This window comes from Arachis duranensis, chromosome 1 (assembly GCF_000817695.3).
Source record: "Arachis duranensis cultivar V14167 chromosome 1, aradu.V14167.gnm2.J7QH, whole genome shotgun sequence".
In the NCBI taxonomy this organism is placed as follows: Eukaryota; Viridiplantae; Streptophyta; class Magnoliopsida; order Fabales; family Fabaceae; genus Arachis; species Arachis duranensis.
This window is the reverse complement of record NC_029772.3, coordinates 11,264,495-11,287,845: the sequence shown is the minus strand read 5'-3', so window position 1 is coordinate 11,287,845 and position 23,351 is coordinate 11,264,495. Positions and strand designations below refer to the sequence as shown.

Sequence of the window (23,351 nt, the reverse complement as noted above, 5' to 3'; positions counted from 1 at the left end):
TGAAATGAGTTTTGATTATCAATCCAAATCTACTCATAAATCAAGCATTTAGCATCATGTAATAAATATGCTAAATAACAGTTACTTGAGGCTTGATTAAAATGTTACAGGTTAGTGCTTCCCCTGGTAAAAATGTCATATATTAAGGGAGATCCATGTGACAATTTGAAAGGGGGAGAAATTCAAAACTCAGGAAGTATTCTTTACCCAATCTTAAATTTCTTTCCATTTCAATTTTAATAATGTTTGTTATCAAGGGGGAGATTGATGAGTTTGGAAAACTCTAAATTAACATTTGTGACGACTAAACATTATTAATATGATTAATTGCAAAAATATTAAATCATATGTTTTGAATAAATTAATTTTTGTAATGCAGGTTTTATTTGGGCCAAAACATAAAAGAAATATTGCAAGCCCAAATCAAAATCAATATTCAGCCTTGGTGTATATTTCCTATAATATGTGGCTGAAGCAATTTGTGATTAATTGGGCCAGAACACAAACATTGCCATAAGCCCAATTAGTTTAGATGAATCAAAACTTTATTAGCCAGATTAAATATTTTTGCTACTAAGTCCAATTTTAATTTTGATGAATGTTCCTCATGCTTGATCCAAAATCAAGAGAAGAAGAAAGCAAAAATTGCTTCCATTTTACCATGTGATGGATTTCAAATTTTATTAAATTGTCATTTATTGCATGGGAAATATGAGAGAGAAATTTGCAATTGAGTTGATTGATTGCCATAGTGGTGCACGCTACCAATAGCAAAAAAAGGGAAGTAAATTAATTCATTTTAGTTTTAATTATTCAAAAATACTTGATTGCTTCTCTTTCTACATTTTCTATTCTCTCATCTCTCTCTTCTTTTCAGACAATACACAGCAAACCATGAAAGCAACTTTGAGTCACCGAAAAGAAGGAAAAGCAAGTCACAAGACCATCACAATGATGGCACGAAAAAGAAAACATAAAGTATGTTGTGGCTGAGATTCTTATCACTCGTGGAAAGATTTGGTGATGAGATCTTAGCTTCTTCATACAAAAAATGGAAGAAAAGATCTCGGCCAGCAAGGTGAAGATCCTTGAAGTGTTGGCTTGTCTCTGATTCTGCTCAACCACCACAGAAGGTAGCTAGGGTGGCTACGTGATGGAAGAGGCAAAGATTGGAGCAGATGAAGCCATCATCATCATCATGAAGCATCAAGGGTCAGAATTTCATCTTGGAGAACAAGCCAATGATGGAGCGCTCGGATTAATGAAGGATGATGACCAAGGAAGAACTAGAGGTATTTGCATATTGGGTTTTGCATGGGTTATCTCTTCTCTCTCTGACCGAACCGGTTATGGGTGAAAAAAAAAGAAGTTAAGCTTGGTTTTTGTTTCAACTGTGAAGGCTTCTCCTCTATATAAAAGGGTGAACAGTCACGGTTTGATTCAAGGAGAAAGTGAGAGATTGCAAAGCACAGAAGTCTCATAGCTACCTAAGCTTACAGTTTTTCTTCTCCTTCAATGTATTTTATTTTGTAATTTTTCTGTTTAATTTTGTCATGTCTTGAGTCTCATGGAAAAAAGGCAAACAGTGAGGTTTGTATGAAAAAACCATAGAGCGAAAAAAGGCAGAGAGTGCAAAATTAAAAAGAAAAAGCCATAGATGTCCTTAGTGTTCCTTTGTATATCTGTGTTGTGTTTCATAATTCTGTGGGAATCCCCTTGTAAGTTGGGTTAGCACTTTACAGTTTGTAATCAGGTTGATTATAGTGAAATTTCATCATTATTTCATCATTGTTGTGATGGAGACTGGATGTAGGCTGCACTACACTTAGCAGCTGAACCAGGATATATCTGGGTGTAACTTTCTCTAACTTTCTCTCTCTTTAACCCCCTTCTCTTAGCCACTAAAAGCTATCAATAAGGATTCGTTATATAAGAGGCGCGTGTAAAACAAACGTAGTAGTGAGACTTCGAGTGAAATTACTTGAATACCATCTATGTAGTTTATTTTTAGAGCGTGAAGTAAAAATTGTTTAGATACCATCTATGTAATTTTTACATAGATGTAGAGCTTTTCTGAAAGAATATTTGTTCACCAAAAAAAGAATTTGCAGTTGAATTCAATTAAATTCGTGACATTTTTCGTATAGTCATTTTTACTCGCCAAGACAACACTTTGTGATTCCCTATAAAAAAGAGAGGGAAAAAAATATTGCACGAGGAAGATGGAAGCTAACTCAATATATAATAAAAAAAATTCACATGACATTCTAGCAGTTGGGATTTAACTGCCAGTCTCATCACAATACCATTCCACCTGCCAAAGCATGTAATTTAGAGAGTTATTAAAGTATTAATAATACAAATGAATAGTATAAAAATCGATTCAGTTGAAAACACTTTTTGAGGTCTTGTTGCTGAGTCTAAAATCTAGAGTTTAATTTTAAGTATGTACACCACGAAAAGAGGACCATCATCATCAGAACTCGAAAGGGGGATTGAGAGTAGAAATTACAATCCAATGTATGTATCCTACACCATTTCAGCTCTGACTGCGAAATTCGGATAGATTTCTGATTTTATTTAAACACCCAACAAGGCACCTGAACACAACCGATTGTCGAAGCGACCAACCTCAGAAATCCATAGAAGAGACCGAGCTTTGGAATTAGACTTCGTTCACATTGCCTGCTACTGACCAGGGTTTCCTAGAAGTCGTTCAACTGCTGCATGAACATTACCGGATGTGGCAATAAGGGCCCTTATGTTCTCTTGCGTGTCGAAGAATCCCATTTCTTGAAGCTGAGAAAGCTGGGTTGCATACAACTGCTCGGGCGGCTCTGCAGAAGGCAACAATGTCAGCGAATCGACATAAAATTTATTTAGAAAGAAACAAAAGATGAGAACAACGCTAACCATTTGATCTATTTGGAACAGCTAGGCTGCCAGTTCCAAGTCCACCAAACATGCTTGATAACAACTCCAAACCTGCCAAGTTGTTCAAAGGACCTAGCAAAAAATAATAGTTAGTTATTATCAACAGATATGTACGGTATCTGTGGTCAATCAAGCCCCTGCAAATCTAAATCTCAATATATAAAAAACAATTACTACTGATTAAGTACTGATGGATCATCTTAATAGAAGAAATGATATAAAATAATTTGAATTGCAAAAACTATGGCATAAAATTAAATAGTTTATATCAACATAAGCTCGCATACCAGTGCCTCCGCCAGTTTGACCTGATTCCCTGCAAAAGCTTTTCATATTAATAGAAAATCAAGAAAAAAAATATAGAAAAAGAGATTAAAAGTCTAGATGGGTTTAAAAAGTGCTGATTTCAGACATTGCAATACAAGCAAGGCATCATATTTGGTCAGAGATTTGAACCCACACCCTTGTGTCCCGAGTCAAAGATTTACTTTAAATGGAGAAATTAAAATATCCTTCCAATGTTTCAGAAAGACATTATAAGTATTCAGCAAAAACCTTTACACATTAAACCTCATTATCAAATTCACAAGAATTATTAAAAATAATTACCGTGGCTGTTGTTGACCAAGCTGAGACAGAAGAGCTTGCTGAAAAGACATCAGTTGCTGCCAATGCGCAATAAAATAAATGGTAAGAAAATTAATTGAAACCAATGAATAAAATTACACAAGGAATCAACACAGTTTCTTCTTCATCATTATATTTCACAAAATCAAATTCTGTTAAAAAAAATGTTCTCCCAGAAAACACTTGGAGAATTATGATCATTTCTAAATGAACTAAAAGTTTTAAAACCCATTTATTTTTGTAACAAAAATTACTATTAGAATCGATACACACAACATTATATGAAAGGGGAGGTCTTTAGCTTGTCCTTCATTCCATCTACAATGTAGCAACCTACTTTAGATGCATTTTCCTATACAATCTCAAAATTTTGTCATGCGAAAACTGCCCTAAATTCTTATCATGTGACATGTACTATAGCCTATTGTAAATTATGAGAAAGAACAAAAATTTAAGAAGAACCTAAAATATCAACGTCCAAGCAAGCTACTCTGTTATAAAATGAACCACATCCAAACATCAATGCCAATACTCGAAAGACTAAGTAAGTGCAGTAGACCACATGCTTATTAACACAAGCAAAGACAAATACTCAACCATATGCTTAAGAGAAGATACTCAATGTCAACAAGAACTCATCAACATCTGTTTACCTGCAGTGTCTCAGGTGAAGAAAATAAGCGAAGGAACTCTGGATTTTGCATCACTTCTCTAAGAGAATTCAAATCAGGCATGCCACGCTGATCAGCATTAGCTCCAAGCATCTAAAAGAAAAAAGAATAACGTTAAAAGGATAGATCCAAGGGAACCACACGTCCACAACACATCTTGTACTCTTACTAGGCAAACTAAACATATACCTGATTCAAAGTTTGTGGGTTGGAAAGCATACTTTGCATCATGTTTGAGATAGCTGGATTTTGCATTAACTGGGCCATTAAAGCAGGATCTGGCATAGCATTGCCGCCCAGCATGCCTTGAAGATCCGGCAGTCCAAGCCCTCCTAAGCCAGTAGGTGCCTGCGGCCTAGCATCCCCACCAGCAGGGGTTGACCTTCTATTGTTATTTTGGGCACCACCAGCTGCAAATATTCACCATCAATTACAGTAGTACCAGTAATGAGCAACAAAAAATCTATTTACTAGTCTTGAAAGAGCTAAAAAAATATCAGAGTAAGGGAAAACGTAATAAAAACAATTGATTAGAATGAGCCATCCGGTCACAGGATTCTAAGGAGCAAAATATAGCATAAGAACTTACTTCCCGTAGAGGACCAAGGATTGGGGAGTGGGTTAGTATTGGGTAATGGAGAACCAGCAGTTGCTTCGGAGCTAGTAGTTGAGGGATTTGTTGATTGGTCCCTGGCTTGAGTCCCAGAAAGTGGTGTATTGTTGCCTCCTGTGTTTCCAGCCATCGTAGTAGCATTTAAAAATGGTTCTTGAACATTTTCATACATGCGCCTCAACATGTTAAATCCCTCAGGAGATGCTTCAATGTTGCTCATTGCTCTGTCGGTATTTCTCATCATTTCACGCATAATCTCAGGGTTCCTTGTAGCTTCAAGTGTCTGGCGGAGGGTGCTTGGATCATTAAGTATGTGAGCTAACTCAGGATTCCGATCCATGAGCTCCTGCATCTGCGGGTTGCTCATTATAAGATTCCGCACAATCTCAGGATTATTTATTAGGTTCTGCATAGCAGGTGTGTTCATAATTTCTCTCATTAAATTGGGATTTGAAATAAATGGTTGCTGCATCTGCTCAAGATCCGGAAATCCCTCTCCAAATAGGTTATTGCCACCCATCCCATTCAAACCTAATCCAGGGAACAATGAAGCTCCAAAACCAAGGCCTCCTAAGCCCCCACCCTCAGCAGCACCAGTACTTCTGGCATTAGTCGTGGCGGTATTGGTGCCACTGGTATTTGTGCCCCCACCTGTATTGGAAGGTGTGAAGCCACGAACCAAATGGATGGTGTGATCTGCCTCCAAGCCTACACAGATAAACAGAAAATTAAGCTGTATCGAAAGACAAGGGGATTATCATTGTCACGGTATAACATGATTGTACTGAGCAATAAAATTGCTTTAACATGAATACAAATGATTTCTCAAACACGCCCAAGCTCTATATTCTAAACCGAAACCCAAAACTAATTAAACATTCGTATTCCTTTCCCTCAAATTCATTAAAAATAATAAGGAAAGGGTAATTTCTATGGTGAAGAGAGGAGAGTGTGCATTGCAAATTATATGTTTATTTTTTTTTAAATATTTTTCTCTATTGTTCAAAGAACAATCTTCACTCTTCATTGAAAAACACTCTTCACCATAGTATTCCCCTAAGAAAAGTATAGTATGCCAACAAATCAATAATGTTCCCCAATTGGAAGCAAATTCATTCCTTTTCACATTGAACACCCAAACCATACATTAGAAATCCGAAACCTTCTAACTCTAACCACCACAAAACCCTAGCTGACTCTCAAACTAAGCAAAGAATAATAAAAATCAGAAAACACACGAACATCTCCCACCACAAAACCATACAATCGATCATAGGTTTCCACAGGTTCATAAACAAAAACCTGAACCAAATAGAGCAAAAGCAAGCCCAATTTTATGAATTGAACAATAAAAGAACGAGATCAAATCATCACCATAGCTTTGTAGGGTCTGATCATCCTTCAGGATCCGACCCTTGTAAATCAGGCGCTGCTGACCGGCTGGGATATCGCAGCTGCCAGCAATGACTTCCTTGAAGGATCCGACGGTGGAATCGAGGCAAATCTGAACCGAGAACTTGGAACCATTGGAACACCGAATGTTGATGCTGACGGGTTCAGAGACCTTTGAATCCGTAGACCTCTCTGCGGCACTGTCACCTCCCATGTCCCCCAATGAAGAATGGAGGCGCGTAGGGCTTCACGCGCTGTGAACCGGATCGAATCAAAGGTTGGGAATGAAAATTGGGGATGAAGAAAACACTAACCCTAGCACAATCCAAGAGGAATAGAAGATGGGAAAAGAGAAGAGAGAGAATGAGCTGCAAACTTGGGTAGGGAGAGTAGGAACAACAAGAGGGAGAAAAATAATAATTTTATGCAATATTTTATAAAATAAAAAGAATAGCGATTAAAAATTGAAGGTTTTATAAAACTTATAAATAAATAAATTTAAATTTAAACATATCTTTTAGTCCAAGTGTGTGTTATGATTTATGAACAAAACAACCCATGATAAGTTCGATTCACTTTTTCTTTTATTTTTTCTTCTGTAAAATCAATTTTTTCAGTACATTGTGTTTATCTGTTAAAATTTACAATTTAAATTTCTTTTTATTTAATTATTTAAATTATTTCTATAATTTTATTTATACACTGAACATTCTTAATATTTATATAAAAATATAAGTGTTACTTATTAATTATGTATTTACATTATTTTAAATAAAATATAAAATATCTTCATATTAAAATTATATATATTATAAAAATAGTTTTTGTAAAAAGTACAAAATTATAACATTTTAGAAAATATGTATTATACACCATTTTTTTATATCTAATTTTTTTTATTATTGAAAGATTGATATTCAATCTTCATCCAATCTTATTATTTACTTTAATTTTATCTTTCTACAAAATGTACACATAGAAATAAAATAGAGAAAATCGAAATTTTACATAAAATTAAAAAAATAAATTAAATACGTAAAACGTAAAATTTTAACAAAATTTAAATTGTAAAATTGTCGGACATAATATAAATTTTATAAAATCGATTGATTCGTTTAAAATTGTAATATCAAAAGATTTTAAGAGTTAAATCAAAATTCTAGTCATAATACATAGAGGGAAATTGAATGATATTTGGGTCGGTATTTTAAAAAATAAATGTTCAGAAACAAAATATTAGTCACTAGTCATAAAACAAAGAAAAGTGTTAAGAACTTAGGATTATTCTTTCTTTTTCTTTTTTGTTTTTAAAGAAAATGAGCTACAATTTACTGCGATATTGGACAAACAACAAAGTGGCAGGGTCCACTAAACTCAAACCAATAATCGATTCCTTTATATATATGAGATTGAGCCTAGCCCAACAGTATAGCCTAATCTTTGAGTGCATTTTTTATCCACCCGTTGGCCCAACTCTGGCCAGTCCAATAAACCCTCACCCTTATAGAGTCTTGTAATTTGTAGTGTTTTTTTCTTTTTTTTACTGGGTCATTGCAGTTAGACTTTGTTTATGGAAAACTTTTAAGAAGATTTTTAAGTGTACCGTTGTATCGGTGTATAAGTAACTTTTAACTATTGATCTTAATTATATATATTATATATTTTTTATAATTAAAATTAGCGATTAAAAATTATTGAAACACTGATATGATGGCACACTTAAAAATTTTCTAAACTTTTAAGGTGTTCTATAAGATTTATAATGTAACACATTAATAAGAGAAATTCTAATACCACAAAAAAAAATAAAAGAAATTATAAGTGATCAATATTTTTTTATTTTTGTTTTACATATAAAATAACATTAATCAAATTTCTCATTTTCTACACTAAAAAGTATTGGTTTCCTAATGTTCTTTCATTAATAATATAGATAATTTTTTTCTCAAATTTTTAAATTTTTAAAATTAAAAAAAATTGTTTGAACTAATCTCTCCCTATTTCTAAAATTACTGACATGTCACAATATAAATAGAATAAAATAAAAATCTCATCTACTTTTAGAAATTTTTATTAGCTTTAAAGGTTTTTGGGTTCATATTTTTATTCTATGATAAATTAAATGATTTGGAGAAGTAATTAAAAAGTATTTCTGTACATTGCATTTGCTTTTTAAGGAGAAGAGAAATAAAGAGTTAATATTTAATGTAGTCTCTGAATTTGCAGTTCAGTTTTAATGTTTTTAAATTTAAAATTATTTTAAATTTGTCTTTGAGTTTAACAACAGTTGTCTCTAAAATATTTTTCTATGACGAAATGATGAGGTGCTTGAATAGAGGCCTAATTGGACTAGTAAAATATTATCGTTTTATTTTTTGCGCCCAAATAGAACATAAACGACAGTGTTTAGAGTATTTTAAGGGATTTTAACATGTTAGAGTTAAAACCCCTCAAAATACTCTAAAAGATGTCGTTTATGTTCTATTTTGGCGCCAAAAATAAAACGGCATTTTACCAATGCAACATAATTTTCAGCGTGACCTCCATGTCATTATTCTGTTATCGAAAAGTATCTCAAAGACAAATATTGTTAAGTTTAAAGACGACATTGAAACTCAACTGTAAGTGTTGGGTATATGAAGATGGTAAGATGACAAAATTTTATATTTGTGTAGTGGGTTCAAAGCACAATTAGATCTCTTTTTTTAGAGAGATATTTGTCGCTACACTTAGTTGCTATAGGGTTGATGACAATATTCTCCCAGGATACAATGAAACCTAAGAATTTCTTAATTAACAATAGTAAGAAATTCTCAACTCTCTTGAATAAAGAAAATCTCTTAATAGTTGATTAAAATATACACTTAGTACTTGTTTTTATGAAATAGTGGATAAGGATTTATTTATACATATTGAACTTAGCAATTATGATTAGTTACGTATACAGATGGTTGTGTCTTTTCTATTGCCAATAGATACAATGTTTTGAACATACACAATTCTTAAAGAGTTGTATCCCTTTAACCAATAGACACAATATTTTGAACATACACAATTCTTTAAAGATTATGTCCCTTCAACCAAATGGTACTAAACAGTTAGTAACCGTTTATTAATATTAATAATAATATTAATAATAATATCAATAATATTAATAATATTAATTAATTAAATTTGTAAATACCTTTCAATTCCCTACTATTTACAAAATTTTAATGTTATACAAGTATATGCATAAAGAATGTGTCACTAAGATTAAACATTCTTTTAGTGTAATTTTAAAGTTCTAACGAAGTGATAGGTGTCTAATCGATTAAACTTATACTCCATTTACTAGTACAAAAAATCACACACATTACTTATACCCTCCAAGTTCAAGAGTTTATAATTTTAAGCAGTTATATGGCCTTGTGCTCATCCTGGTTTCATGAATATTTACGAGAATAAAACCTCTAAAATTCTCGATTAGAGCGGCACCACTCTTATATTCATATAGGTGGAATCTTTTGATAAATAATATTATCATTCCATTAAGAGTTTTAACTCACCCTCCTAATTTATTGTAAATAGCACTAAATCCTATACCTTAGTACTCTAATTGCTAAATAACTTGTTATTACCCATTAAACCTTGAAACTAGTTGTCTACTAGAATAAGGTTGGGTTTCCATCATTTAGCAATAATAGGTTTTAATCCTATTTTAGCAGTAGTCTCTTTGATTTTATCCCTTGACAAACCTTTAGTCCAAGGGTCTGCTAAATTTTCTTGAGATCTTACATAATTGATGGTAATTACACCATCATCTATTAGTTGCCTCACAAATTCATGTCTCAAACTTATATGTCTAGACTTTCCATTATAAACCTTATTATATGCTCGAGACATAGTTGATTCACTATCACAGAAGATTGAAATGGCTGTCGTTTACTGTGACCACAGCTTTATATCATATAACAAGTTTCTTAACCATTCCTCTTCTTTCCCTGCGACTGATAAAGCTACAAACTCAGCCTCTATATTAGAATGTGTAATACATGTTTATTTTTTTGAGGCCCAACTTATTGCTCCACCACCTATGGTGAAAATCCATCCTGAAGTGGATTTGTTGTTACTAAATTCAACTTGTGTCGGAATAACCTTCTAAAAAAATTGCGGGATAATCACTATAATGTAATCCCAAGTTTATGATTTTCTTGAGATAACCAAGAACTCTTATTATAGCTTTCCAATGTTGATTGCTAGGCTTTTCTGAAATTCTTGATAATTTGCACACAGCAAATGTTATATCAGGTATAGTACAATGCATTGCATACATTAGACTTCTTATAGCACTAACATATTCTAATTGTGCTATAAGTCTACCCATGTTTCCTTATAATTTAAGATTAGGATCATAGGGTGTATTAGATTCTTTAATAATGAGATGATCAACCTTTTCCAATACCTTTTTGATATAATGAGATTAACTTAAAGTAAAGCCAACTTCATTCTTATGCACCTTTATACCTAATATTGTATCTACTTCATTCAAATCCTTCATCTTGAATTTAGAAGTTAGATACTCCTTTGTTACACGAATTCCTTCTAAATTTGTTCCGATGATTAACATATCATCAACATATAAACAAATGATTACTCCATAATCTTTAGTAAATTTTGAGTAAATATATTTATCCACACTATTATATGAGAAGCCATTTGATAACACCACTGAATCAAACTTCTCATACCATTGTTTAGGCGCTTGTTTTAACCCATACAAAGACTTAATTAATTTGCAAACTTTCTTTTCATTTCCATGTAGCACATAACCTTCAGGTTGCTCCATATAAATTTATTCATTAAGATATCAATTTAGAAAAGTCGTTTTAACATCCATTTGATGTATATGAAGCTTATGTATGGATGCTAATGCTATAAGAGTCCTAATAGAAGTCATTCTTGCCATAGGTGCGTAGGTATCAAAATAGTCTAGACATTCTTGTTGTCTAAATCCCTTGGCCACTAACCTTGCTTTAAAGGTTTGTAATGAACCATCAGTGTTATACTTTTTTCTAAATACCCACTTACGTCCTATAGTCTTTGATCCTGGAGGCAAATCAACTAAGACCCAAGTATTGTTAGATAATATTGAATCCATTTCATCATTTATTGCTTCTTTCCAAAAAGCAGAATCTCTTGAAGCCATAGCCTCTTTGAATGTTTGAGAATCACCTTCTATGTTAATAACAATAGGAATGTTGTTTGTTACAGAATTCCTAGCTCCTTCTACCAAAAAAGGTGATAGCCTGAGAAGAAATAAAATCTGAACCCAAGTCCTTTTCTTTTCTTACTCTCAAGCTCTTCCTTGGTTCAATCAATTCTTTGTCGCTTAGACATTTATTGTTTTGATTATTTATTTCTTGTAAAATATTAGTATCATTTTAGGAATACTCTGAATTAGAAGTTGAATTATTGATAAATCTATTTTCAATAAATTTTACCTCTCTTGATTCAACAACTACATTAGACACTAAGTCTAATATTCTATATGCTTTATTAGAATTTTGAACATATCCTATAAAAATGTCTTTTATGGCTCTTGGCTCCAATTTGGTTCTCTTTTGATCAGGAACTCGATAAAAGGCTAAACACCCCACACTTTAAGATAATTTAAATTAGGTTTCCTTCCTTTCCAAATTTCATAAGGAGAAACCTTTCTATGTCTTGATGGTATCCTATTATGGATATGACATGATGTCAGTAATGCTTCACTCCACAAATTGTAAGGCGATTTTGCATTTAGTAACATTGAATTAACCATATCCACTAAGGTACGGTTTTTCCTTTTCGCCAAACCATTTTGTTGCGAAGTATATGGAGCGGAAGATTCATGCACAATATCATGTATGTAACATCCTAAGTTAATATTCTACCTTTAAATGCCTTTAAGTAGGGTGTCACAGTTAATATGAAAAAGCAAAGAACTAAATCGTTAGTTAAGAAAAGAAGGAAAATACGCGCGAAACATTGGGTGGAAATCGAGTAGTACTAAAAGGATGAAATTGAACAAAACTCAAAGAGGTTCAAGCAAACATAAAAGAATTCCCATGAACACGGTTCTAAAGGAGATAGTGCTTAAAGGTAACTATGACGAAAAGGAAACTAACGCATCCTAACTAGTTTCATCGAAGAAACTTCCATCCTTGTGTCATGTCCTATCCTTGGCTCGGGTTGTCGGATTCCTCTTCCTCGGTTTCGGAATCAGACTCGAGGTGTACCACCTTAGATGACCGCTTCTTAGATGCTGAAGCGTTCCTGTCTAGAAAGGTTACGACGGACAGTTGGGGTTCTTCTTCCACGAACTCTCGATCTAAGTAGATAGTTTGGAGCACGGTAGTAGTGGTCGCAACTACCCACGCATGCTTCGAGGGGTCATACTCAGAAGTTACCTTTGGGGGACACTGTAGTCGTCTCTATCCGCTGTGCCATGTTCCTTTGGAGACAGTATGGGAAAAGAAAGGGAGTGAGAACCTAACGTCTTAGTAGGAGTGCTATGCAACACCTCCATATCCATCTCCAGTCCACGTGCGGGATTTTTAAAAAGAGCGTATAACGTGGCATATAATATGTATCTTTCTTGTAAAACATGTGTGCAAAAAGGAAAAAAATAGAAGGATAACATCTTAAGTAACATCAACATAATCATAATTAAATCTAAAGAAAACATAAACATTAAACTTTCATTCATACTTTCTTCTTTCTTAACTTTTAACTTTTATGGAAGGTATTGAGCTCAAACCGGTATAAATGAGAGTCCCCTTCCCTTACTGAAGGTACTTATCTCGAGCGTCTTGGCGATCACCTTCCCTTACCGAAGGATCATCTCGATCGATCACCCTCCCTTACCGAGGGATCATCTCGATATCTTGTCTTTGGGGGTCACCTTCCCTTACCGAAGGATCACTCCCTCAATTCAATTTACAATCAAGGTTATTTAGACATACACAAGAAAAGAGTTATATCAACAAAGATATCTTATTATATAAAATTGATGAGAGTTCCCTTCCCTTACCGAAGGTTCCCAAAGGTTTGCCGATCATCTTCCCTTACCGAAGGATCATTTCGATTATCTTGTCTTTGGGGGTCACCTTCCCTTACCGAAGGATCATTCCCTCAGTTCAATTTACACTTAGGTTGTTTAAACATACACGAGAGAAAAATCATATAAGAAGAGATCATGGAAGAAAAGGAACAATTGTGATAACAAAGGGAGATATGAAAATCATGAGACTCTAGCATGTGTATAGATTTTCTAATTAAAAGATATTGGTAATATAATAGCATGGATTGAAAGAGGTCATATCAAAGTGCGGGCATTTTAAATAATTGCACAAAATATTAAAGAAATTATGTATTCTCGATCCTAAAGGAGTAATATAATGGTGCAACGGTCATATAATAAGAATAGAGTATATTATATATTTGAATAAAACATTTAAGAAAGCATGTACTCTTGACTTTGAAGGAATAATAATAATGATATGCACATAATAGAATAGGGTATATTAAATATTTGAATAAAATATTTAAGAAAGCATGTACTCTTGACTTTAAAGGAGTAATAATGACATAATGATATGCATATAGTAGAATAGGGTATATTAGATGTTTGAATAAAATATTTAAGAAAGCATGTACTCTTAGCATTAAAGGAGTAATAATAACATAATGATATGCACATAGTAGAATAGGGTATATTAGATGTTTGAATAAAATATTTAAGAAAACATGTACTATTGGCTTTAAAGGAGTAATAATGACATAATAATATGCACATAGTAGAATAGGATATATTAGATGTTTGAATAAAATATTTAAGAAAGCATGTACTCTTGGCTTTAAAGGAGTAATAATGACATAATGATATGCACATAGTAAAATAGGGTATATTAGATGTTTGAATAAAATATTTAAGAAAGCATGTACTCTTGGCTTTAAAGGAGTAATAATGACATAATAATATAACAGGTCACATAGATGCACATAATAGAATAGGGTATATTAAATTTTTGAATAAAATACTTAAGAAAGCATGTACTCTTGACTTTAAAGGAGTAATAATAACATAATAATATGCACATAAAATATTTGAATAAAATAATATAAATAGTAATATAATAATGTAAGAGATCACATATATGCATATAATAGAATATGGCATATTAAATAATTGAATTAAAATATTATAAATAATAATATAACCATGTAAGAGATCACACATGTGCCTATATGTTGAGCAAGACATAAGAAGGCATGTATTCTCGACCCTAAGGGAATATTAATATAATAATATAGGATATTGAATAAGCATTATAAGAGGGCACGTACTCTCGACCTAAAGGGAATATTAACAACATAATTATATGAAAGAGCACAAAAATGGGTATAGTAAATAATTGAATGAACATCATAAGGAGACATATAATAATGATTCAAGAAGACGTGAATGACATGGTAGAGAGACATGCTCAACATGAATGAAAGATGAGTGAAAGAAAATTAATGTCATGATAATATTCGTGAATGGAAGAAAGTAATAATAAAAAATGGAACATAACACATGCCAAGCATTTAAAAAAACATAATTCCCTACACTTTTTCTAACGCTTCCTTGTTGCCTATGAGCTTGCCTCTTGTGTTCCTTGTGTTTGCACACAGAATATATTTTTGTAGAGAGAGAAGGGAGAGGATTAGTGTTTGAGAGAAGTGATTTTCTACCTATAGGTGCACCCCTATTTATATACATTTGGTGATAGGGTGGTTGGGATAATTTTAAATTCAAACGGAAGGCGGTTACTAGATTCCTATCCATAAATTCAAAATTCTAAGCCCAACTCCCAACTGACTTTCGAATTTCGAATTTAATTTTTGTTTCTAGAATGGGTGGTTGTTACATTATCACCCTCGTAAAAAAAAGAATTTGTCCCCAAATTCCATATCCGAAATTGGTCGATGAGGATTGTTAAATAACTTAAGGGTCTTATTGTAATCTCCTACCGTTGGAAAGGAAATCTTCACCACGATCGTTACCTATAAATAATTCCGGGAACTTCTGTCTTATGTCAGCATCTCTTTTTCCATGTGTAGTCCCTTGAATTGCTACTACCCCATGCCACTTTTACCAGTCGTAACGTCTTGCTCTTTAGTTGCTTCATGCTTCTGTCTACAATCTTCACGGCTGGTAGTTCAAAGGTCAGGTCGTCTTTGAGGGTTACATCCTCTTGCTGCAACACATGGCTTGGATCGTGCTGGTATTTTTTTTTTGGAGCTGGGACACATGGAACACGTTGTGTAGTCTCAATAGATTCGGTGGTAGGGCGAGTTGGTATGTCGACTTTCCTATACGCCGGAGGATTTGGAATGGGCCCAGGTACCGGGGGCTTAGTTTTCGTACCTTAAAGGCCATTCCTACCCCGGTGGTAGGGGTGATTTTTTTGGAACACGTGATCGCCCTCCTGAAATTCGAGGGGTTTTCTTCGTTGATCTGCATAGCATTTTTGTCGACTTTGGGCGGTACGTATTCTTTCCCTTATCCTTTTGATATCTTCTGTGGTCTGTTTTACTAATTCGAGTTCTAAGTAGCCTTTCTCTTCTGGTCTATACCAGCATAAAGGAGATTGGCACTTTCACCCGTAAAGTGCCTCATATGGTGCCATCCCGATGCTATTATGGTAACTGTTGTTATAAGCAAACTCGATCAGTGGTAAGTGACTTTTTCGCTCTCCTAGTCTGTCTAGGACACAAGCTCGTAACATATCTTCCAACGACTGAATGGTCCTCTCCATTTGTCCATCTGTTTGCGGGTGGTATGACGTGCTTAAGCACAATTTTGTCCCGAATGCCTTCTGCAATGTGTTCCAAAACCTGGAGGTAAATCCGGGGTCTCTGTCCGAGACTATGGTTGATGGTACCCCGTGTAACCCCAGGATCTCTTTGATATATAGCGTGGCTAGTCTTTCTAACGAGTCGGTCGCCTTGATTGGTAGAAAATGGGCAGTCTTGGTAAGCCGGTCCACAATGACCCATATGGCGTCACGTCCTGCTTGAGTACGAGGTAGTCCCATGACAAAACCTATCGATATGTTTTCCCACTTTCATTTTGGGATGCCAATAGGTTGCAATACCCCCGATGGTTTTTGATGCTCGATTTTTACCTTCTGACAAACCAGACATTTATTCACGACTGTAGCCAAATCCTTTTTCATCCCTGGCCACCAGAACATCTTCTTCAAATCATGGTATATCTTTGTCATGCCTGGGTGAATGGTAAAGTCTCCTTTATGGGCTTCTTCCGCAATCTTGTTTTGAAGATCGCCTTCTCTTGGGACACAGATTTGACCTTGGTATCTCCATACCTTGTCCTCTCCTTTGGTGAAACCTTTCAAATTTCTTTCTTTGACAAGGCGCATGATTTTTTGAAAGTCGGGGTCAGAGCTCTGTGCCTTAGTTATTTGTTCCTTGAATTGACTTGTCACTGTTAGGTGGCTCAAACGTATGCTTTCTGGAGCGGGGGTGACTTGTAAGTTCATGTCTCTGAAATTCTTTATCAACTCTGCCTCTTTTATCATCAGCCATGATGCCTTGAGTACCTTTCGACTTGGAGCGTCAGCCACCAAGTTAGCCTTTCCCGGGTGGTAGTTTAGAACAAAGTCGTAGTTTTTAAGAAACTCCATCCACCTCCCTTGTCGCATGTTGAGTTCCTTCTAGTCGAACAGGTACTTTAAGTTCTTATGATCGGAGAATACTTGAAACTCAACTCCGTACAAATGGTGTCTCCATGTCTTCAGTGCAAATACTATTGCGGCTAATTCAAGGTCGTGAATTGGATAGTTGGCTTCGTGGGTCTTTAGTTGCCTTGACGCATACGCCACTACCTTCTTGCATTGCATTAGTACGCAACTCAAAAGACATTATTGTAAACTTCGTTCGAAAAGCCATCTTCGGAATGTCTTCTTCTTTTACCCTTATTTGATGATACCCTGATCTCAGATCAATTTTTTGAAAATGCCATTGCACCTTGTAGTTGGTCCATTAAGTCATCTATTCTTGGGAGGGGATACTTGTTCTTCACCGTGATTTTGTTGAGTTGTCTATAGTCTATGCAGAGACGCATACTGCGATCATTTTTGAACAATACTGGAGCTCCCCAGGGAGAGACGCTTGGTCTGATGAATCCCTTTTGTAGCAGTTCTTCTAGTTGGTTCTTTAGTTCAGTGAGCTCCAACGGAGCCATCCGGTAAGGGGCTATGGGGATTGGCCCTATTCCAGGCACCAATTCTTTGGAGAACTCGACTTCTCGTGTTGAGAAAAAGAGGGTATATCTTCGGGAAAGATATCTGAAAAGTCTCGTACTACTGGTATCTCACCCAACTCCTGATTGGGATCTGCTTTTACCGAATTTTGCAAGGCACATTCTTGTCTCGTACTTGTACCTTTGGAGGATCTTGGAAGGTCATTTATCACTTGTGTCATGTATGGATGGAGAAAGAAAGATGACTTTTCTCTCTAACAAGACTCGGTTTTTGTTGAGCCAATCCATTCCTAGGATGATGTCTAGTTCTACTAAAGGGAGGCACACTAGGTCAGCAAGGTATGACCTATCTAAAATGAGGATGCAAGTCCCCTGACAAACCTGCTGAGTTTTAACACTCTTACTGGCTGGGGTAGTCACCAGTAGGACATATGGTAGTTTGGTTATGGGTAAACTGATTCTACTAGTAGCAGAGAGAGATATAAATGGATGAAAAGCACCAGTATCGTAAAGAATAGCTAAAGGAACTCCATTAATTGTGCACTTACCCTTGATTCAATCTTCTGACTGGTGGGCTCCTTTGGCTTGCCATAGGTTTCCTGTTCATGGGTAACTATAAGGAGAGGTTCTATCAGTCGTACCTTCTAAAACAGGATCTCTAGGATCGACTTTGCTCTGATACCAATAATGTAACATCCTAAGTTAATATTCTACCTTTAAAGGCCTTTAAGTAGGGTGTCACACTTAATATGAAAAAGCAAAGAACTAAATCGTTAGTTAATAAAAGAAGGAAAATATGCGCGAAACATTGGGTGGAAATCGAGTAGTACTAAAAGGATGAAATTGAATAAAACTCAAAGAGGTTCAAGCAAACATAAAAGAATTCCCATGAACACGGTTCTAAAGGAGATAGTGCTTAAAGGTAACTATGACGAAAAGGAAACTAACGCATCCTAACTAGTTTCATCGAAGAAACTTCCATCCTTGTGTCATGTCCTATCCTTGGCTCGGGTTGTCGGATTCCTCTTCCTCGGTTTCAGAGTCAGACTCGAGGTGTACCACCTTAGATAACCACTTCTTAGATGCTGAAGCGTTCCTGTCTAGGAAGGTTACGACACGCAGTTGGGGTTCTTCTTCCACGAACTCTCTATCTAAGTAGATAGTTTGGAGCACGGTAGTAGTGGTCGCAACTACCCACGCGTGCTTCGAGGGGTCATACTCAGAAGTTACCTTTGGGGGACACTGCAGTCGTCTCTATCCGCTGTGCCATGTTCCTCTGGAGACAGTATGGGAAAAGAAAGGGAGTGAGAACCTAACGTCTCAGTAGGAGTGCTATGCAACACCTCCATATCCATCTCCAGTCCACGTGCGGGATTTTTAAAAAGAGCGTATAACGTGGCATGTAATATGTATCTTTCTTGTAAAACATGTGTGCAAAAAGGAAAAAAATAGAAGGATAACATCTTAAGTAACATCAACATAATCATAATTAAATCTAAAGAAAAAAAACATAAACATCAAACTTTCATTCATGCTTTCTTAACTTTTAACTTTTATGGAAGGTATTGAGCTCAAACCGGTATAAATGAGAGTCCCCTTCCCTTACCGAAGGTTCTTATCTCGAGCGTCTTGGCAATCACCTTCCCTTACCGAAGGATCATCTCGATCGATCACCCTCCCTTACCGAGGGATCATCTCGATATCTTGTCTTTGGGGGTCACCTTCCCTTGCCGAAGGATCACTCCCTCAGTTCAATTTACAATCAAGGTTATTTAGACATACACAAGAAAAGAGTTATATCAACAAAGATATCTTATTATATAAAATTGATGGGAGTCCCCTTCCCTTACCGAAGGTTCCCAAAAGTTTACCGATCACCTTCCCTTATCGAAGATCATCTCGATTCGATCACCTTCCCTTACCGAAGGATCATCTCGATTATCTTGTCTTTGGGGGTCACCTTCCCTTACCGAAGGATCATTCCCTCAGTTCAATTTACACTTAGGTTGTTTAAACATACACGAGAGAAAAATCATATAAGAAGAGATCATGGAAGAAAAGGAACAATTGTGATAATAAAGGGATATATGAAAATCATGAGACTCTAGCATGTGTATAGATATTCTAATTAAAAGATCTTGGTAATATAATAGCATGGATTGAAAGAGGTCATATCAAAGTACAGAAAATAGGACATTTTAAATAATTGCACAAAATATTAAAGAAATTATGTATTTTCGATCCTAAAGGAGTAATATAATGGTGCAACGGTCATATAATAAGAATAGAGTATATTATATATTTAAATAAAACATTTAAGAAACCATGTACTCTTAACTTTGAAGGAGTAATAATAATGATATGCACATAATAGAATAGGGTATATTAAATATTTGAATAAAATATTTAAGAAAGCATGTACTCTTGACTTTAAAGGAGTAATAATGACATAATGATATGCATATAGTAGAATAGGGTATATTAGATGTTTGAATAAAATATTTAAGAAAGCATGTACTCTTGGCTTTAAAGGAGTAATAATGAATTAATCTAATGGTATAAAAGTCAATATAATTTCATGTAATAAAATGAGGGATATTAATTAGCTGAATAAAATAATTATAAAGAAACATGTACTCTTGACCCTAAGAAGATATTAATGATATAATGTACAAAATATAATCTAAGTGCATATTGTAAGAAAGTGAGTATTTGAAATACTTGGATTAGATATTATAAGAATATTAATATAATAATATAGGATATTGAATAAGCATTATAAGAGGGCACGTACTCTCGACCTAAAGGGAATATTAACAACATAATTATATGAAAGAGCACAAAAATGGGTATAGTAAATAATTGAATGAACATCATAAGGAGACATATAATAATGATTCAAGAAGACGTGAATGACATGGTGGAGAGACATGCTCAACATGAATGAAAGATGAGTGAAAGAAAATTAATGTCATGATAATATTCGTGAATGGAAGAAAGTAATAATAAAAAATGGAACATAACACATGCCAAGCATTTAAAAAAACATAATTCCCTACACTTTTTCTAACGCTTCCTTGTTGCCTATGAGCTTGCCTCTTGTGTTCCTTGTGTTTGCACACAGAATATATTTTTGTAGAGAGAGAAGGGAGAGGATTAGTGCTTGAGAGAAGTGATTTTCTACCTATAGGTGCACCCCTATTTATATACATTTGGTGATAGGGTGGTTGGGATAATTTTAAATTCAAACGGAAGGCGGTTACTAGATTCCTATCCATAAATTCAAAATTCTAAGCCCAACTCCCAACTGACTTTCGAATTTCGAATTTAATTTTTGTTTCTAGAATGGGTGGTTGTTACATTATCACCCCCGTAAAAAAAGAATTTGTCCCCAAATTCCATATCCGAAATTGGTCGACGAGGATTGTTAAATAACTTAGGAGTCTTATTGTAATCTCCTACCGTTGGAAAGGAAATCTTCACCATGATCGTTACCTGTAAATAATTCCGGGAACTTCTGTCTTATGTCAGCATCTCTTTTTCCATGTGTAGTCCCTTGAATTGCTACTACCCCATGCCACTTTTACCAGTCGTAACGTCTTGCTCCTTAGTTGCTTCATGCTTCTGTCTACAATCTTCACGGCTGGTAGTTCAAAGGTCAGGTCGTCTTTGAGTGTTACATCCTCTTGCTGCAACACATGGCTTGGATCGTGCTGGTATTTTTTTTTTGGAGCTGGGACACATGGAACACGTTGTGTAGTCTCGATAGATTCGGTGGTAGGGCGAGTTGGTATGTCGACTTTCCTATACGCCAGAGGATTTGGAATGGGCCCAGGTACCGGGGTCTTAGTTTTCGTACCTTAAGGGCCATTCCTACCCCGGTGGTAGGGGTGATTTTTTTGGAACACGTGATCGCCCTCCTGAAATTTGAGGGGTTTTCTTCGTTGATCTGCATAGCTCTTTTGTCGACTTTGGGCGGTACGTATTCTTTTCCTTATCCTTTTGATATCTTCTGTGGTCTGTCTTACTAATTCGGGTTCTAAGTAGCCTTTCTCTTCTGGTATATACCAGCATAAAGGAGATTGGCACTTTCACCCGTAAAGTGCCTCATATGGTGCCATCCCGATGCTATTATGGTAACTGTTGTTATAAGCAAACTCGATCAGTGGTAAGTGACTTTTTCGCTCTCCTAGTCTGTCTAGGACACAAGCTCGTAACATATCTTCCAACGACTGAATGGTTCTCTCCATTTGTCCATCTGTTTGCGAGTGGTATGACGTGCTTAAGCACAATTTTGTCCCGAATGCCTTCTGCAATGTGTTCCAAAACCTGGAGGTAAATCCGGGGTCTCTGTCCGAGACTATGGTTGATGGTACCCCGTGTAACCCCAGGATCTCTTTGATATATAGCGTGGCTAGTCTTTCTAACGAGTCGGTCGCCTTGATTGGTAGAAAATGGGCAGTCTTGGTAAGCCGGTCCACAATAACCCATATGGCGTCACGTCCTGCTTGAGTACGAGGTAGTCCCGTGACAAAACCTATCGATATGTTTTCCCACTTCCATTTTGGGATGCCAAGAGGTTGCAATACCCCCGATGGTTTTTGATGCTCGATTTTTACCTTCTGACAAACCAGACATTTATTCACGACTGTAGCCAAATCCTTTTTCATCCCTGGCCACCAGAACATCTTCTTCAAATCATGGTATATCTTTGTCATGCCTGGGTGAATGGTAAAGTCTCCTTTATGGGCTTCTTCCGCAATCTTGTTTTGAAGATCGCCTTCTCTTGGGACACAGATTTGACCTTGGTATCTCCATACCTTGTCCACGGCAAAAAACCGTGACCATAGACCCCCTATGGTCACGGTTTTTTACCGTGACCAAAAAAAGAAAACTATGGTCACGGTTTTTACAAAAAGGGTGACCATAGGGTACCTATGGTCACGGTTTTCTAAAAAAAGGTGGCCTAAAAGGGTCTATGGTCACGATTTTGGGGGGTGACCTAAAGGGGTCTATGGTCACGGTTTTTTACAGTGACCAAAAAGGGACTATGGTCACAGTTTTTACAAAAAGGGTGACCATAGAGTACCTATGGTCACGGTTTTGGGAGGTGACCTAAAGTGGTCTATGGTCACGGTTTTGGGGGGTGGCCTAAAAGGGTCTATGGCCACGGTTTTAGGGGTGACCTAAAGGGGTCTATGGTCACGGTTTTTTACGGTGACAAAAAAGGGTCTATGGTCACGATTTTTCAAAAAAGGGTGACCTAAAGGGGTCTATGGCCACGGTTTTGGGGGGTGACCTAAAGTGGTCTATGGTCACGGTTTTTGTGGGTGGCCTAAAAGGGTGTATGGTCACGGTTTTAGGAGTGATCTAAAGGGGTCTATGGTCACAGTTTTTTACAGTGACAAAAAAGAGTCTATGGTCACAGTTTTTCGAAAGGATGACCTAAAAGGGTCTATGGTCACGGTTTTTGAAAGTGACCATAGATACTCTATGGTCACAGTTTTTTTTTTAATTCATTTTTTTATTTTTTTAATTATCCCCTCTTACCCATCGTACGTCGTTTCCCTTCCTCCCAGCCCCTACCATTGTCGTTCACCTTCCTTCCAGCCCCTACTTCGTCACATCCCCCAAGATCGACGAAGGCAGAAACCCTAGCGTCGCCGAGCTCCTTTGTCGCGTCTCACTGCGAGCTTCCTGTCACCACAAGAAAGAAGAGTAGGCGTCGCGCTCCTCCGCTATCCAGCCACCATCGAACTTCGAAGAGAGAGAGAAAGCTCATGAAGATGAGAGAGAGACGGGTCAAAAGCTGAGCTGGTGT

At 35.8% G+C, this 23,351-nt stretch overlaps 2 protein-coding genes across 2 annotated transcripts in view; one reads left to right on the top strand and one right to left on the bottom strand.

Annotated features, from left to right (window-relative positions):
* Window positions 1–2,242: 2,242 nt before the first annotated feature.
* LOC127745758 (ubiquitin domain-containing protein DSK2b) lies at window positions 2,243–6,641 on the bottom strand. Its single transcript, XM_052259468.1, has 8 exons — window positions 6,220–6,641; window positions 4,822–5,553; window positions 4,422–4,642; window positions 4,215–4,325; window positions 3,544–3,599; window positions 3,222–3,250; window positions 2,914–3,006; window positions 2,243–2,837 (listed from the first exon to the last, which is right to left on the bottom strand). Exons 1-8 carry the CDS (start codon window positions 6,449–6,451, stop codon window positions 2,689–2,691), a joined length of 1,623 nt encoding a protein of 540 aa, XP_052115428.1. The 5' UTR covers window positions 6,452–6,641; the 3' UTR covers window positions 2,243–2,688.
* Window positions 6,642–22,275: 15,634 nt separating this feature from the next.
* The window catches only part of LOC127747580 (glycine-rich RNA-binding protein 3, mitochondrial-like), a 2,175-nt gene continuing 1,099 nt past the window's right edge, over window positions 22,276–23,351 (top strand). The window contains exon 1 of the mRNA XM_052261631.1: window positions 22,276–22,338. Coding sequence (XP_052117591.1) covers window positions 22,276–22,338 — 63 coding nt within the window. The remainder of the gene's footprint in view (window positions 22,339–23,351) is intronic.